At 49.6% G+C, this 16509-nt stretch overlaps 4 protein-coding genes across 4 annotated transcripts in view; 1 reads left to right on the forward strand and 3 right to left on the reverse strand.

Moving 5' to 3' along the window:
* Nucleotides 1-5235: 5235 nt before the first annotated feature.
* On the reverse strand, nt 5236-6657 carry SODALDRAFT_329207 (hypothetical protein). Its single transcript, XM_028610875.1, has one exon. The coding sequence runs from the start codon at nt 6582-6584 to the stop codon at nt 5268-5270; it is 1317 nt and encodes a 438-aa protein (XP_028462805.1). The 5' UTR covers nt 6585-6657; the 3' UTR covers nt 5236-5267.
* A 1832-nt stretch (nt 6658-8489) lies between these two features.
* Nucleotides 8490-10655, reverse strand: SODALDRAFT_75985 (hypothetical protein). The gene is made up of 7 exons (XM_028615658.1): nt 10085-10655; nt 9629-9977; nt 9381-9554; nt 9217-9278; nt 9097-9164; nt 8968-9022; nt 8490-8877 (listed from the first exon to the last, which is right to left on the reverse strand). Exons 1-7 carry the CDS (start codon nt 10514-10516, stop codon nt 8605-8607), a joined length of 1413 nt encoding a protein of 470 aa, XP_028462806.1. The 5' UTR covers nt 10517-10655; the 3' UTR covers nt 8490-8604.
* Nucleotides 10656-13599: 2944 nt separating this feature from the next.
* SODALDRAFT_329209 (NAD(P)H-dependent D-xylose reductase) lies at nt 13600-15925 on the forward strand. The gene is made up of 3 exons (XM_028610876.1): nt 13600-13760; nt 14604-15394; nt 15485-15925. Exons 1-3 carry the CDS (start codon nt 13613-13615, stop codon nt 15518-15520), a joined length of 975 nt encoding a protein of 324 aa, XP_028462807.1. The 5' UTR covers nt 13600-13612; the 3' UTR covers nt 15521-15925.
* Nucleotides 15926-16388: 463 nt separating this feature from the next.
* Nucleotides 16389-16509, reverse strand: part of SODALDRAFT_363696 (protein phosphatase 1 regulatory subunit SDS22) — a gene marked incomplete at both ends in the record, with an annotated part of 1413 nt that continues 1292 nt past the window's right edge. Inside the window, one exon of the mRNA XM_028614580.1 lies at nt 16389-16405. Within this exon, the coding sequence (XP_028462808.1) occupies nt 16389-16405 (17 nt within the window). The remainder of the gene's footprint in view (nt 16406-16509) is intronic.

Genomic DNA, 16509 nt, shown 5'->3' on the forward strand with positions numbered 1-16509 from the left:
ATTATTACACGACTCTGTAAGCGCTCGCGAGAAGCTTTATCCCCTTCCGTGTTAACCTACAGATATTTTCGCTCTAGAATAGTTAAAGGTTAGTAAAACTTTAGACGCGTAATAAAAAATTATATCGCTTATTAGTCCGACCTATTATACTCTTAAGCCGGCCGCTTATCCTAGTATTTCGCCACGAGCTAAGGACTTAGAGGGAACGCGTTATAAAATCTCTTAAGACTAGATTCTAGTTATAGACACGATATCTATAAATATTAGTAAGTAGAATCAGGATATCGCGCTTAATACTTACCCTTTAATAACCTTAAGGATATAGACACTTCGTCTAGTCTATACATATAAGGCTTAGTGTATAACCTCCACCGTATTAGAATAGCTCGGAATTAGTGCCTAGTCCTAAGCTAGGATATTTAAGGTAGCTTAATAGAATCTAGTAGCGATATACGGTAATCGCTTATAAGCCGCCTAGTCATGGAACTAAGGTATTATCCCTAAAGGATAGGTTAGCTTTCCGAAACGTTTCCGAATCGTTTCTAGATAATACTTATAGCTAATCGCGTTATAAAGCTTATTATAATCCTTACTACTCTAGTATTCTAGCAGAGTTATAAGAATATAGTAGGCAGAGCCTTACCCCTTTACTAGGTTACCGCCTAAAATACTCTTAATACCGCGCCGGAAAAAAATTATATAGAGTCGTATATAGTATAATACCTGAGTTTTCTATAATCTGTGTAGCCGGTATTTTTACTAGAGGTATTTACTAAATCCCTGGATTATAGGTAAAGTCTAATCTAAAGTTACTCTAAGAAGACCTGTTCCGTGGAGGTATTTCCACTTAATATGAATATTATACTTATCCTCTAGAATCTTAAAGACCTGGTAAAATATATAAAGATATATTTTTATTATCTCGGAGTTAGTATAGCACCTTATAAGTAGAAGAACTAGACGATATTAGGGATTATTTAGAAACGATTCGGAAACGTTTCTAGATATTCAGAAACATTCAGAAACATTCAGAATCATTCAGAATCATTCAGTAAAATTTAGCTGGCACGATTCAGAAACGATTCGGAAACGATTCTGGAGTATACCTCTTTCTGAGGTATAGCTATACTAGGCCTGAATAATTTCCTTTTACTTAAGTCCGTTAATATATTTATAATTTGCGTCGACGAAAAACGATATTATATCGGGAAAGGTCTACTATTTTACCTACTTATAAAAAAAACAGATTACTATATAATTCCTCTCGGATTAGTATAAATACTAAATATACTAAGGGAATATTATTAGAATACGCTTATAAAATATAATTAAAGTATACTTATGTATACTCATTAGTTTACCTCTTTTATCTGCTTAAGTAATAAAGTAAGACTATAACCGCTCTAAGGAAATAGGATAATCTACTACTTACAAATAATATACTTAAGGTAATCGCTACTCGTAAGACTAGTATAGATATCAATAATGGTTTTTTCTCTATATTCGGCGATGAACTCTTTAAGTTTACTCGACTTAAGGAACACGTTTAATTTAATAATCGGATTTTTAATCTTTATAAGGACTCTTATAATCCTATTAATAATAGAAGGGGGGGCTTTTAAAGGAGGTGGCGGAGGATAAGTGTATATTCTATAGGAGGTTATAATAATCTATAGCGTTATGCCGAAATCGTATAGAATAAAAAATCTAAACTCGACGTCGTATTTTCGTATTTGAATTTACCTAGGGCCTCTGATATAAACTTTATCTATTTAGAAAAATTAGTAAATAGATCCCGAATCGTTTCCGAATCGTTTTTAGGCTATTTCTGGATATACGTACTATATATCCGGCGCTTCCTGCGATTTGTCGCGAATAAATAGTATATCTTATCGGGATTTATTAGCGCGCCGTGTATTACGGGATTAAGACTCTATTTAATAAGATCTAGGTAAGGGTAGAAGATCGATAGAATAATAGTAACGAGATAGGAACGCGTCGCGTCGGCGGGGGTCTAAGACTAGTATCGTATATAATATTATTAAAAGTCCGTAAGATACTTTAGTTTATTAGGAATAGTTTTAATAATATAACGTATTAAATAGTAATACTTACGTGGTAGCCGCTAGAATCTACTATTAGTATATATATGTCTTACGCGTTCATATAAGTAATCTTTTTACTAAATCTTACCTATATTGCCTATACCTATCTTAAACCGTATTAATGATTTATCTTAAGGGTATCCTATATATCTCTTAATTACTTACCTAATAGCCTTTTTCTATAGCGTAAGGTCTTTTACGTCTACGCGTTATTAACTAATTTCGTTAAGGAGTTATAGACTAACACGATCGTGATAGAAGTCTATTATAGATAGATATTAACACGCTTTACTACCTTAATAAGTATACGTATAACGGAAAACTAGAGCGTCTCTAAGCGTAGCGCTTATAGAACGCGATGCAGGTTACTTTTAAGCTATCTTGTACTAGATCTATATTAGGTTAAGTTAATAATTATAATATAGATAACGAAGAAAGGAATAACCTACTATTTTCTATAGACTCTTTTTCTCCTCGTTACTTAAAACGTCCGCTAGAATAATAATTACTATACCCGTAACGCAGCTTTTAGGTATCTCGGGTATCCTAGCTATATATAGAATTTTATTAACTTATATAGCTTAAGAGCCTAGGGTAAGTCTACTATTAGTATAGGTAAAAGCAGAGATTAGGATTAGGTTATTTTAGACTTTTAATAGAATCTAATCTATATTAGTAAAAGAAACTAAAAAGTATGAATTAATAGATATATACCTATTATACTTTATTCCTTCTAATTATATATCTAGTAGGTCGACGATTCGAATATAGTCTATATAAATATAGTCTTAGATTCTTATTCTTAAGAAATCTTAGATTATAAAAATTATTTTCTTAATATTCTGGCTCTAGTAGCTCCTTAGCTAAATCTTACTATCAGGATCTATTTCCGAATCGAAATTTATAATATCCGTCTCTTAAAACATTTCCGAATCGTTTCCGAATCGTTTCCTAGCTATTTCACGTCACCACTATCTTAATTTATTCATCTTCTCGCTATCTTACCCCTTAATTATCTACCCCTCTATTAAGGCCTAACGCTTACTTAAGGCATCCGCGTATATTATATGATCTAGCACTAACCACCCCCTATACCTACCCTTAGCTTAACTTTTCGCCCTACTCAGACCCATACCTACCCTTAGCTTAGCCTCCGAGTTTAATATCAGTTTATCTACAACCACAGTTATATGTCCAGAGGTAGGCACGACCCTGGAGGTGCTGATGGTTGGGTGAATGGACCTGACCCGGGATGCACCTACCCTACTGTAGATAGGCCACTATTCGCAGCTGCAGGAACCACTTAGTAGATAATGTGTGAGAGGAGTACGTAGAGTGATGTACATGCCGTAGGTAACTCAAATTATATGCGGGACTTCTTATGGGCAAAAGAATGAATTGTCAGGGTGCCATAAATTTGTTATAATATGGATGGCTTTCGCCTTATCTACGTTGTACCTTAAGAGTTATCATGAAATAATTCGGAGTTGAAAAGTCTGGTTTCGGCTCAGATTTCTTTCGATTCTCAACAGGACGGGCCGATATGACTTCAAAGAGACCGAGGTAATGAATGATAAAACGATGTCTCCCCCCTCTCGTTTTCCTTTAAAATAAATTCACAGGAATAAATAAGAGCAATGAGAGAAGGAAAAGAACGAAGAACCAAACGAAGAAGATGGAGGGGCCGCTGGGTGTCGACCCACGGAGGGCCAGCTGGGGATCAGGGATCTCGGGATGAAAGAAAAGCCGCTTGTGACGGACAGCAAACAGCAAACAGGATGTTGAATGACGAGCTTTCTCCTATTCCGATCCAAGTTTCTTCTCGATGTCCGAGTCTGGCGGCCGATGAGTAATTACACATCTGCAACTCCAGCACCAGGCCATGCGCTTACGGATTATCATGCTCCCCTGAACCTATGTAACAACCTGACCCTCGAGTTATCTTGGTGCTGGTTGGCGCTTTTTGTTCTACGAAATAGGGCCCTTGTTGTGCCTATTATCCTTGTGAAAGAGTGACTGGTCATCGAAACACGCCTTTCTGGGGCAACAAATCGGGCAAGACGAATGAGAAGGTACGTTTGGGAATACGGAGGACGGATATCCGTGCATCAACATCATGGTAGCCTGGGTGGTGTGTCTCCAGCTTGGGTTTTCAGCTTGTGCTCAGGATACGAGGCGTTGAGCGTTGTCTTTGGCTGTTGGCCCGTTGATCATCTAGGATGCACCCATCTTTTCTTCACAGGGTTTAGCGTTATGTTTTTCAGCAGGTCGCGACCTCAGCCAAACTACACGTGTATTTCAGGTACCAAAGGCACATAGGTACATACCAAAACATTTGAACGATTTCGGAACAGAACAGGTTGCTGCTTAAAGGCTGGGCATCATAAGACCTGGCTATTATCCCTAAGGTAGCCTCCAGTTAAGGAAATATCTGACCATCCGTATCTAACTTGGGCCCATATACACTACATCACTTTCTAGTAAGTAAGGTATCGTGAATCACGGAGTGCTTGGTACACGTGTACGAAGCTGTGTACACTAGAGAAGTACTTGAGAGGTACCCACCGCACCTCATTCCAGGATTTGCGACGGACCCATTGTTAGCCGCATGGTCGGATTATCGTGATACGTTGTGTTGGAACCCCTTGGTCTGATATTAGGTAATGCGTGTATACAGTCTGATTCTATTTCGTACACGGTTGATTGAACTGTAAATCCTTGTCCCACAAGAGCAGATGAGCACAGTGCAATGTACCATGTAGCTAGCTGGTCATTACCTAAGCTCACTAATTTCGGTGCTGTGCCGGCCGTTGAAAAATGTCGTCTCGGCATCTCTTTGCCCTCTGCTTTCCAAACTTCCAATTCCTCATGGTTCATGGAGACTATACCATGCGTCCGACTCTTTGGAAATTTCCAAGGCAGTTGATTATTATGAATTCGCCGAGCAGAGAACGCATAACTAACCTGTAGGCCCAATGTAAGCGGTGCGTGTGGACAGCGGGACGCCCAGCTCGCCACGAGTCCCACTACTCCGACAACACTTCTTACCGTTGCGCTCTATTCCCACCTACGAATACCTTCTATTAGTACGAGATACGGATAGCAAGGTACTCTCGCTTGCTCTATCCATGCCCATTCAATGAGACATACAGCCCGGTGTTCTTAGCCGCCCCCCACCACCGCGTCGATTGTCCTCGTGGTCCAGCTCGTCATGTCTTCTTCGGGCTTGACCGCTGTACCCTCCCGGGCCGAACTCGCTCTCGATGATGATTCGTCTTCCACATCGTTTTTCGCGTTTAGCTTTGCTTCGTCATCTCCCTCTCGATCCATGACCCCCCGTTCGGGTCTGAAATGCATCCATATCTCGTTGCCGTCATCCCAGTCCACTAATAAGCCCCTCTTTCCCTTTCCCTTTTCCTCTTTTTTCCTTGTCCACCTTAGCCATCTCCTCGCCCGCAGCCTCAGCTCGTTGTCCACCCGCAGTCGCGACGCGATCCACTTCTCCTCCGGCCGGTGCTCCTTTGTCACCTCGGCCTCGGGCTCCACCGCCGTCCGCAGGATCCCTTCGTCGGGCCAAAAGTCCACGCCCCGCGCCCCCTCCACCTGCTCCGCCGACAACACGAGCCTGAGAAACTCCATCGACGGCGCCACAGTCAGGTACAGCGCCCGCAGGGGGTTTACCAGCGTCTTGCACAGGAGATCCATCCAAGTCGGGTACAGGACCCCGAAGTCCGTCTGCGACAGGTGCGTCGAGCCACGGATCGTCATCATCCACGATCGCCCTCGGCCGCTCGTTGCCGCCTCCCGGCAGACGCCTACCACGCGGTCGAAGTTTTCCTCCCAGTGCATGAACGCCTCGGACCCGATCGAGAGGAGCGGCTTATCGATGACGCCCGTCCCTTCCGCCGCCCCGGCCGACGGCGTCGCCGGGCCCCACGCGTCCAGCGCGATGCCCTGTCCCACCCACTCGAACCGCCTCTCCGTCCGCAGGCATTGCACCGTCGTGGCCCCGCCGAAGGAGTGGCCCATGACCGTCACGCCCTCGTCCAGGTAAAGACGACCCTCCCACGCCGCCCAGTCGATGCCTTCGAGCCCCTTCGAGCTCGACCCCACGTTGCCCTTGCGCCGCAGGTTCGCGGCCGCCACCTCCCGGCCGGCCCCCTCGTTGATCCGCCCCAGCACGTAGACGGCCTCCTCGATCTCGGCCAGCCGCATCTCGATCTGGGCCGTCCTCAGCTTCGTGTCCACCCCGTGCGCGCTGTGCGGGGAGGTGTCCTGCACGTTGCCCTTGGGGAAGAGGTAGTCGACGTAGTACTGCTGCGGCGCCGCCCTGCCCTCGCGCTGCGGCTTCTTCATCCTCTTCCCCCGCGCGTCCGACACGTTCAGGTTCGCCTCGGGATCGACTTGCACGTCCGAGAGCTGGCGGTTTTCCGGCAGGTTGACGTAGGTCCGCGCCCCGCTGCCGTCGCGGTGCTCCATGGCCACCACCACGAAACCGTAGCTCGCTAGCTCGCCGCAAATGGTGCTGTACGCCGTCCGCGACCCGCCGAGCCCGTGGCTGAACACGATGACGGGGAATCTCGGCCGCCGCCCCGTGCCGTCGGCCGTTTGCCGCGTCTGGTCTCTCGGGTCGTCGTCTTTTGCACGGCAGGGCGGCCATCGCCCCGTCAGCTGCGCGTTCCGAAACGCTGGGAGCTTGGTGAACATGGACGTGCAGGCAATGTAAGCGGTGACAGGGGCATGCGGGATGTTCAGGAAGTTGGAGTATCCCCTGCAGGTCTGTATTCTGGGCCGCGGCAGCCAATTCGCCCTTGCCTGCTGCGGGCTCTTTTTCCCTTTGTGCCTCTGCCCCATCCCCCCCTTCTTCCCACGTCTCTCCTTCTTACTCTGCTCTTCGCCGTCTTGCTTGTCGATGTGTGGGTCGCACGGGTAGTAGACGGAGAAGAGGACGGTATCGAGTCGAAGGAGAGGAGCGTTGTTCCGCTGCAGCTTCGACACGGTTCTGGGCCCACGGACGGGACATTCCATCTCGAGGTAGCTGACAGCATGAGGGCCGGTGTAGTAAGGTAAGGTATGGAGAAAGCGCTCCCTCAGTGTCCGAGGGGGGTGGACACGAGACAAGCGATTCTGCTCCTCCGCTGTGGGTGGAGGCTTGGGAGACGGCGATTCTGATGTCCAAGACTGTTGATCTCCGGATTTCTGTGACGACTCCGTTTCAAAAGACACGGGCAGTGCCTTTGTCACGTCCATCCCCGAATTCGTTTCCGGCCTGTTTTCTTGCGCCCTGGTCCAGCTATTGCGAGATCGTCTCGCAGATTACCTTAGGTAGGTTGGTGGTGTTGTCCGACGTGCACAAAGGCAAGTCCAATAGCGGTATTCTTGCGTCTACTCGAGAGGAGAAATGACTTACTCTGCAGACGGCGCTTTGTTGTTGTGTTGAACAGGTATGCAACCTACCTTACCTGTAGTTACTCCGTAACATTTCAAGGAAGACAGGGTGAAACCGTCTTGGACAAGGAGAACACTGACTGACATATGCGAGATGAAATGGTTGCGCTTTCCTCATCTTGGGATGTCGTGTGCGTTTGTACGAACAATACCTGCTTGTATTCGTAAGGTAACTCCCAGTTTGGAAAGATAACCCCTGATTATTGACGTCATATCTCGCTACATTCACATAGGTACCTTAAGGTCCCTTAAGGTACATTACATAAGGCACGAAGATCAGAACTCTCCAAGCTGCACCCCCACAGAACCCCCCACTGCACTCGCTGCCCGATGCATCACGAACTCTTGCGATTCACGACTGTTTTTGACCGTGGCAAGCCAGAATCCCAGGGGAAATAGGTATAGGGAACCGTCGTCAACGAGGAAAACATAGGATCTATTTTGAAAGACACACAAATATGCAGCATCCCAACCAGTAACCGATAATACGTCAAGCTCAACCCACCAAACAGCGCTAGGGTTCTGTCTTCGGCTTCCTTCCTCTTGTGAGCCCTGCGCCGTTCCCACTTGCAGCGACATGCGGACAGAAAGACGCATCTCACGTCTTTGTGTTTCGACGCTTCTTCTTCTGACCGGGATTGGCCTCTCCATCGCCTCCCCCGGGTGTCCCACGCTTCTTCTTCTTGCCGGCACCGCCTCCTGCAGTGGGGCCCCCATCCTTCTCCGTCTTCTTGGAAGGGTCGCGGTATTCTGGATAATCCGGCGTTGTGAAGAAGACCCTGTACCATTCTTTCGCTTCTTCGTCCGTCATGCGGAACCATTCTCTAGTGCGGGCCCGGATCTCATCGCGGAGCTCTTCCAGCCTCGGTCGGTCACGGGGATGGTGTGCCATGCAACGTTGCACCAACTGCCGGAGCTTAAGGTCGATGTGCGAGAACCGTTTGTCCAAGAGGGCGGCTCCGTATGTGAGGACGTCGTTGCCGTTTCTATCCTTATAGGTCCCCTCTTTGACTGGTGGTTCGAATACGTGAAGCGTAATCGCCATCCACATCTACGAGGGAAAAAGAAGGTCAGCAAATCCAGGTGAGAGTGCCCCACAAGCTGGGTGCCGTAGATGTAAGAGAAGTCTCAGACGGTGGAGGACAGAAACTGCGAGGGAGTTTTTGCATACCGTGACCCCTATTTGATAGATGTTGGAGTGCATCCCGAAATTGCCTGCGACTTCCGGCTTCGGGGCGCCTCTTCCAATGAATCGGTTCACTTCTCGGGGTCCGAAGACCCCCATGAACGACGTAAACTCGTCCCATTCATCGGTAAATTGTTCCTGAACCGTGTTAATAATCTGTCAGATTTTCGTGCCCTGGGCCCGAGATATATGTTGGACATCGCTGGGACTTGGGGGGGGTTTTCTTACAGGAAATCTGGAGCAAAACTTGCCCTCATTCCTGGCTAACCAGAAAATCTCTTCCCTGTACATGAGTTCCACAGGTTAGCACTCAGTTTGGTTACGGGCGCAGGCCGCAAAGTGGAGGGACGTGCTTACGGAAACTGATCTGGGTTCTCCTCGACCTTGGCTGGTGTGAAGTCCCACATGCCCCCAAAATCGGCCATCTGAGGCTGTTAGATAATCATTCTCTTCACCCCTTGTTTTGGAACACCTTACCTTTACTATAGGTCTAGTCCCGTGGCCGTGGCCGCCGCCGTGGCCCGCAGCGCCGACAAGCACTATGAGTATGTTAGCTGTGACCCAAAACCTAAGTCTCGGCGGCTGTCCGTCACCAAGACACGTCTGGGAGAGAGAGTTGGGCATGGATGAGGGTGACGTACAATTGTAGGGATTGAGATCCAAGTGACACAGCTCGAGGGGATCCGGTACCGCACCGGGCCCAGAGGCACCCCCAGAGCGAGGTGGGATCGATTCGTGGACTGGGGCTTTCGGGTCAAAGCCGTGAGGTGGATAGTTCTTTACAGGGTACGCCACAGCAATCAACCCTCGAACCACTGCGGTACTTGCGTTAGTCTCCAATGAACATACAGTCAACATATCCCAGCCCTCGGGGGCGGGGAGAACTCACAGCACTCCATCAACTCCCATAGGATCCTGTCGGGCCACGTGTATCCCAGTTTATGCGTCAAGGGATTTATCTTCGTCGCAGACTTGTAAAGCCAGTTCATGAGATTGCCGTGTTCGCACTGTTCCAGCAAGACGAAATTGCGATGGCGTTGCTTCTGGATGTCGAATTCATGATCAGTGTCGTGCAGGTCCTCCGTACGACAATCGCGTTGCACGAGCTGGATCAGTACGCTGGGTCGTTCAGCGGGCTCCACCCATAGACCGCGGGCCCGCAAGTCCTGTTCGCGGCGAGCCTTGATCTCGTCCGTAGCGTCGAGAATCTGAACGACGTGTCTGGCACCTTGGAAGAGCTGGATGGAAAAGTCAATACCTGGACGCCCACATGGGTAGTAGTTGGTTGGTGTGAGGGGGGGAGTCGGGGAGTGCAGCTGAGAAGCCCAGGTTTCTCGTGACCTACCTTGAGATAATATTCCTCGTTCTGAAGCTCGTTAACACCGTACAAGTCGAGCTTCATGACACACTTGATCTTCTCTGCTCCTTTCCGCCGAGGTTGATACTCAACCAAAGCGGCGATGCCAAATCCGCCCACCGCGAGAACCTTCGTCAGCGTGATGCCGTAACCCAGGTTCCTGCCCTCACCTCCCTGTATTAGCGGTTCAAGGAGGGTGCGTTCCTCCATTTTCCCCAAGTAAAGCTGATCCGTTGGTAGTCGGGGGCCAGCGCCGTGGGCGTAGCTGTAATCCGTTGGTTTTCTACTAAACCTGCCATGGCGATCGATCTGCCTGTATGATCCTCCCCTATAACGTGCAGCCTGCTGGCAGGATGAATTTCTGAAATGACGCCTGTCGTCAACGGAATAGGGGTTCTCCTCCGCTGCTGCTTCGGTCATGTTGGCTGCTGGGGCGGAGGCCTATGATGCTTGGTTATGGGAGCAATTCTCTTGTTGGCAATGTTATTGGGTTTGTTGGTTTCGCTGTGGTGATGAGAGACTGAAACGTATATTTGTGTTAGAGGAAGAGGCGAGGCGAGACTGTGGTAGGTGGTTTGGATCTTTGCGCAGAGTCCCCATGTTATACCGAAAATCAAGTGAAAGACTCGATGAAAACAGAACAAAAGCACAAATCCAATCTTCAAAGGTCCCGACTCAAAGTGTCCGAGACGCTAAATCTAGCAAGACGAGATAATAGGGTCGAGACATAAACCCATTGAGCATATCGGGGGGCGGAGCTGGATGGAGGTTGACCTGGGAGTTCCAAAGAACTCCCCAATGCTTTTCACGAGGACAAGGACATCTTGTTTCCTATTCCGGAGGAGAGCCAAAAAATAGACAAAAATAGACCACAACGGCCTCTGCGCCTTAACGTCCTTTGAGGCGCAACAAAGAAGCTTCCATTCCAAGCCAAAATGCTCGCAAGACACAGCCTTTGCTGAAAACCAGGAGGAACAAAGGGAGAATCCCCGTAACATGTAGAATGATACTACAACCCGCGGCTTCATTGACAGAAGAACGGGTTTTGACTTGAGCCACCGTCTATCCTACGCCCAGGTACTGTCAACAAATGCTGTCGAGGAGAACATCGGGAAAGAAGGGAATCAGTGAAGACGATGAGACATCGACCTGATAGTGCATCACTTGGGAGAGGAGCATTGGGAGATTTGACCAAAATGCTCTTGGTCATCGTGTAGGTCCGAGAGGAAAAGAAAACGTCAAGTCTGCTAAATCGCTGGTCGGGAGGGAGAGTCTGGTTGAGGGCTCAGGGAGGAACCCGACCGGTGGTTAATTACCGTGGTCATGGTTTGGACATCTGAGGCACGAGAAAGATGATGTTGTCGTTCCTAGGCTATTACGAGACCTCGCGAAAAGTGAGGCGCCAAAGGGGAAACTGATTGTCGTGAGGTTGGCTCGGGGAGTTGAAGTGCCGGAGGGAGGGTTGAAACCTGGCGTGGCACCGGGCCGGTAATAGTTGCGATGCGTTGGCGATAGAAAGTCACATGACGGATAGCGAGACGCATGACTTTAGGCGTAACGTACGGATACAGGGGCTTTCCCTTTCAAGGGGGAAATGCGGGGACCCAGGATTAACCGCTCCAGCCACAGATTAGCCTAAAAGCCGAAACAGCCCTAGCGCCTGTGTCACTGTGGGAAACACAGCTTGGTCACCCCCCAGCTACACTTGCACACAGGTCAATATTACTCAGACTCGACTCGGACGGGGCCGTTGGTTGAAATTTCCGGTTTGCTTCCGCCGGAATAATGCAGAAGAATCACCACGACGCCCGCTTACACGTGTGGAAGTGTTGTGTGTGCGTGTGCGTGTGTGGGGGAGAGAGAGAGAGAGAGAGAGAGAGAGAGAGAGAGAGAGAGAGAGAGTGACTGAGAGACGCGCAAAGTACACAAAGCCATCGCATTCTCGGAACCCGGAAACAGACACCGTTTTGGGTTTACCCTCGACAGCAAGTCTCACGTCTTAGCCGTCGAGTCGTCCTGGCAAACCAGTTTCTCCCGGCAATGCCGCCGCGCCGGCGCTACTTCGCTCTTTCAAATGTCAGTGGAGCCGCCAATATTTATAGGCTGGAGATGCCCAAAGGGGAGAATCGGCTGATGTTTGAGTCCCAGTGATCATGTCAAATTCGGTCCTCTCGGAACCAATCCTAACATGCAACCAAGCTGCTGATCGGCACTGAGGTGTCTGAGAAACAGCCGTTCCGCCTCGTTTCAAGATGTCGATCCAAACAAACGAATTGCCCCGTTAAGATTGGCTCGGCTGACAGAGTGGCTGGTTTCCTTTACGCCTTGGCGAATCCGAAGAGTGGTGCTTCATTTTCATGCTCGTCCTCTAATTACCTAGTTTCGAGGTCACGATGCCAGCCTCTTATGAATGTCGTCCACTCATGGATCCCCAAAACCGCCCTCCGCCCGGCTTTGTCCGGAGGTCAAGGCCGCACGACACCTGTCCTTTTCTCATGGAGAGAGACTGGCGCTGGCGCATTGTAGTCAAGGGAGATCTAGGTAGACCAGGGCAGTAACCATGGGCGACAGCCTGCTCTTCGTCTCGACGTTGCCAAGGCCTTCACCTGTCGTCTCACCGAGAAACGCGCCTTACCTCAGCACGCGCAGCTAAGTATTGCTTCGAGGCCTGGGCACGTGTCAAAGGGAATGGCACTACACAGAGATCGCGGCCAATTCGCCCCCACCTAAGAGAAAGATCGGAAGAAAACAGATGGGGAGAAAGGAGGGAGGAGAAAAAAAAGAAGAAAAAAAAGAAAAAAAAAGAAGAAAAAAAGAAAAAAAAAGAAAAAAAAAAGAAAGCTATGGATATAGCTGAGGGGAAGTATCTGAGGGGGATGAATCCGCTGGTAAAGTCGCTCAAGCTTTGAGCCTGAGCCCGGTTAAACGCGCGAATCGTGGCCGGGGTCCCCCAATTCATAACTTCATAGTGTTCCTCCACCATCCGTCCCCTTCTTTCCCTTCTTGACAGTGAAAGGACCCTGTGGACCGGCCCACATCAGCCCCGACTTAGCACTTTACCCATGCCAATCAGTGCTGCGCGGATAGGCTAATGACCTTGCTACGGTGGATGCCTCCGTGATCTCATCCAAGCTTTTCCCATCGCCGCGTCGCCGGCGTCAGTACAGACGACCACCTATGGCGGCCTGCGGGTGATTTCTAGTTTCGTTACCTCGATCTTCCTTGAACGAGAATATTTACCGCCGGGACGACCAAAGGTGACGATGGCTGTGGGTGTGTGGGTGGCGCAAGCTTGCGAATGGACGGCTCGGAGGAAAAGAACGGCAAAGTTATTTAAGACCCCTTCATCGTTGCCACTTTTCTTCCATCCTTCTCTTGCCTTTTGCTTTTTCTCCCCTTTTCTCTCTCCCCTTGCCTTCTCAATTATCCCTCGTCCTAAACCGGTGCTCTTCCATCCTACGACACATCTACAAACCCCCTTAACAAACCAAACTCACCACTCACAAATCCGTCAAGATGGTCAACATCCCCACCATCAAGCTGAACAGCGGCTACGACATGCCCCAGGTCGGTTTCGGCCTGTGGAAAGTCGACAACGCCATCGCCGCCGATACCGTTTACAACGCCATCAAGACCGGTTACCGTCTGTTCGACGGCGCTGCTGGTACGTTGTATTACCCCTCTTCCTGGTTCTCGGCTCGCGATCCCGATCTCCCGATCTTCACCCCAATCGCTTTTGATTTACACATTCCTGCTCCCCCGTGTCCACCGTCTTGATATCACGCGCAGAAGTTTGCCAAGGAGTCAAGAGGGTCAGAAGCACGCAAGGGCGGGTAAATAGAGAGGAGAGAGTTGGCGCAAAGGACGGGGCAGCGGAAAAAAAAACCGAAAAAACACAACAAGAAAAGAAGAAGAAAAAACGCCCGAAACCGCAGATCAACAGAACAACACGCCACCACCTTCTACCTCAGTCGGCTCGACGACTTTACTCGGGGATACTCAACATGCGACAAAGCGGATTTTGCACATCACCTGAAGCTTTCCAACTCCGAGGTGTTGCAACGAGACGTCTCTTTTTTCTACCTCGATTCATCTCGACGGATGAAGTTCTCTCGCGCATGACGAAGTGCAGCTGCTGCCCCGCCTATCAATTACGACTGCCCCTCATTTTGTGGCTGGCCCTCTCCCCCTGCCCATCCTGACCCCGCCATACATGCTCGTCACAGTGGGCCCAGTCTTGGCAACAACCCCCTCCCTTGTATATTTTGGTGATGGACAAAGCTGGAAATGCCCCTCTTTCTGCGTCTTTCTGCGGGGCTCAACTTGCCAAGTCTTGTCACTTCACTTCACTGTTCATCGTTTTCTACATTTGATTACATCCGAACAGCAATTTTCACCACCACACTTTCACGAATCGGGGATAGCACCAGACCTGCCTGGGTTTTTTTTTTTCATTTATTTATTTTTAGTTACATCTTGTATACTGACTTGCTATGGAATCCTTCAGACTACGGCAACGAGGTCGAGGTCGGCAAGGGCGTCGCCCGCGCCATCCAGGATGGCCTCGTCAAGCGTGAGGAGCTCTTCCTCGTCTCCAAGCTTTGGAACACCGATCACAAGGCCGAGCACGTCGAGAAGATGGCTCGCAAGCAGCTCGCCGACCTTGGCATCGACTACTTCGACCTCTACTTCATCCACTTCCCCGTCGCCCTCGAGCACGTCGACCCCTCCGTCCGCTACCCGCCCGGCTGGTTCTACGACGGCGTCTCCGAGATCCGCCGCTCCGACGCCACCATCCAGGAGACCTGGACGGCCATGGAGGGCCTCGTCGAGAAGGGCCTTGCCCGCTCCATTGGCATTTCCAACTTCCAGGGCCAGCTGATCTATGACCTCCTCCGCCACGCCAAGATCGTCCCCGCTACCCTCCAGGTCGAGCACCACCCCTACCTCGTCCAGCCCAACCTCATCCGCCTCGCTAAGAACGAGGGCATCACCGTCACCGCCTACTCCTCCTTCGGCCCCACCTCTTTCGACGAGTTCGACTTCCCCCACGCCAAGGCCCTTACCCCTCTCCTCAAGCACGATGTCATCACCGAGATTGCCAACAAGCACGGCAAAGCCCCCTCCCAGGTCCTCCTCCGCTGGGCTACCCAGCGTGGTCTGGCCGTCATCCCCAAGACCAGCCGCCAGGAGATCCTCGTCCAGAACCTCGACTGCACCAGCTTCGATCTCTCCGATGAGGATCTGGCCAAGATCTCCGGCCTCGACATCAACACCCGTTTCAACGCCCCCACCAACGTGAGTTTTGCCCCCTCCCTCTATAAAGCTTTCCACTCGTGTCATGGAAAGAAAATGCCCCCCCCGCTAATCAATTCCCCCCCTTCATAGTACTTCACCACTGAGAAGCTCTGGATCTTCGCTTAAAGCGATCATACGAAAAAGCCGGCGTCGTCACGCGAGTGCGCGCCCCATCGCTGCACACGCCTGACCACTTCCTCAACCTGACCTATCATTTATCCGTTCACCCGAACCGGCTCTGCTGCCTTTCCATGCACACCCGATCAGATTAAATGACCGGGGGCATTCTCATTCCTCCCCTTTTTGTTGACGATAAAAAATAAATCAACGGCGATCGTCCATCCTGGCAGGGAGTGTCTGTTGGGTTTGAAACGTGGTTATTAGCACCACGGGTTAGATGAGTAGCAAAGGAGCCAATGAGCCAGATATGAGATGAGATGGTAGATGCGGAATTTTATTGCCCAGGTACCCTAGGGAGATGAAATACTAGGACCGGGCTTATTAGAATCAATGAAGCGTTTTCTTCTTCCATCCTCTTTTTTGCGACATTGTACCTGTGACTAAACTGCCAGACATCGGGAAAGCATGCAGACGAAGTCTCGAGCTTTCAAAGGCCGAGATGTATCGCCGACAAGATCTTGTCGCTATCTTTGGTTCGTTTGCAAGTACTATATGTGTGCCTGCCGGCGAGCCTTCTCGCGCCAGGCTATTGTTGAGAGGACGACTCCGTCTTCGAAAATACCGACGAGGCCCAATTTGCGTGGATTCAAGTAATCGTGCTCAGGTTAATGCAAGACAAGAGTATGGCCTACAACGCGGGGTTGCACCGCCAGAGAAACCGCTACCATGCCAGGTAGGAAAAGCACCTTTCCCCCGAACGCCCTTGGCCCGAAAGTACCGTGATATGTCATGATGGTTTGTTTATACATTTCGCCGAGTCAGGACTCAGCACCGGCTCCCATACTCCGTTTCTAGCCCATCGTGGTCACGTTTCTCAAGCTTTGACATACGCTGCGCGTGGATCCTGTCAGCAGACTCCTTTGGGATGCAAATGGAACGAAGAAGAAAGGTGCGAGAAGAAGAGAGAAAAAGGGGGAAAAGGAAAAAAAAAAAAA

This window comes from Sodiomyces alkalinus, assembly GCF_003711515.1.
Source record: "Sodiomyces alkalinus F11 unplaced genomic scaffold SODALscaffold_12, whole genome shotgun sequence".
NCBI classification, from domain to species: Eukaryota; Fungi; Ascomycota; class Sordariomycetes; order Glomerellales; family Plectosphaerellaceae; genus Sodiomyces; species Sodiomyces alkalinus.

Coding starts and splice junctions, on each gene's coding strand:
- SODALDRAFT_329207 (XM_028610875.1), bottom strand. CDS start 6,584: ATGGAGCACCGCGACGGCAGCGGGGCGCGGACCTACGTCAACCTGCCG.
- SODALDRAFT_75985 (XM_028615658.1), bottom strand. CDS start 10,516: ATGACCGAAGCAGCAGCGGAGGAGAACCCCTATTCCGTTGACGACAGG. Junction 9,978..10,084: donor ACGAGGAATATTATCTCAAG/GTAGGTCACGAG, acceptor TTTTCCATCCAG/CTCTTCCAAGGTGCCAGACA. Junction 9,555..9,628: donor ATGGGAGTTGATGGAGTGCT/GTGAGTTCTCCC, acceptor CAAGTACCGCAG/TGGTTCGAGGGTTGATTGCT.
- SODALDRAFT_329209 (XM_028610876.1), top strand. CDS start 13,613: ATGGTCAACATCCCCACCATCAAGCTGAACAGCGGCTACGACATGCCC. Junction 13,761..14,603: donor TCTGTTCGACGGCGCTGCTG/GTACGTTGTATT, acceptor GGAATCCTTCAG/ACTACGGCAACGAGGTCGAG. Junction 15,395..15,484: donor GTTTCAACGCCCCCACCAAC/GTGAGTTTTGCC, acceptor CCCCCTTCATAG/TACTTCACCACTGAGAAGCT.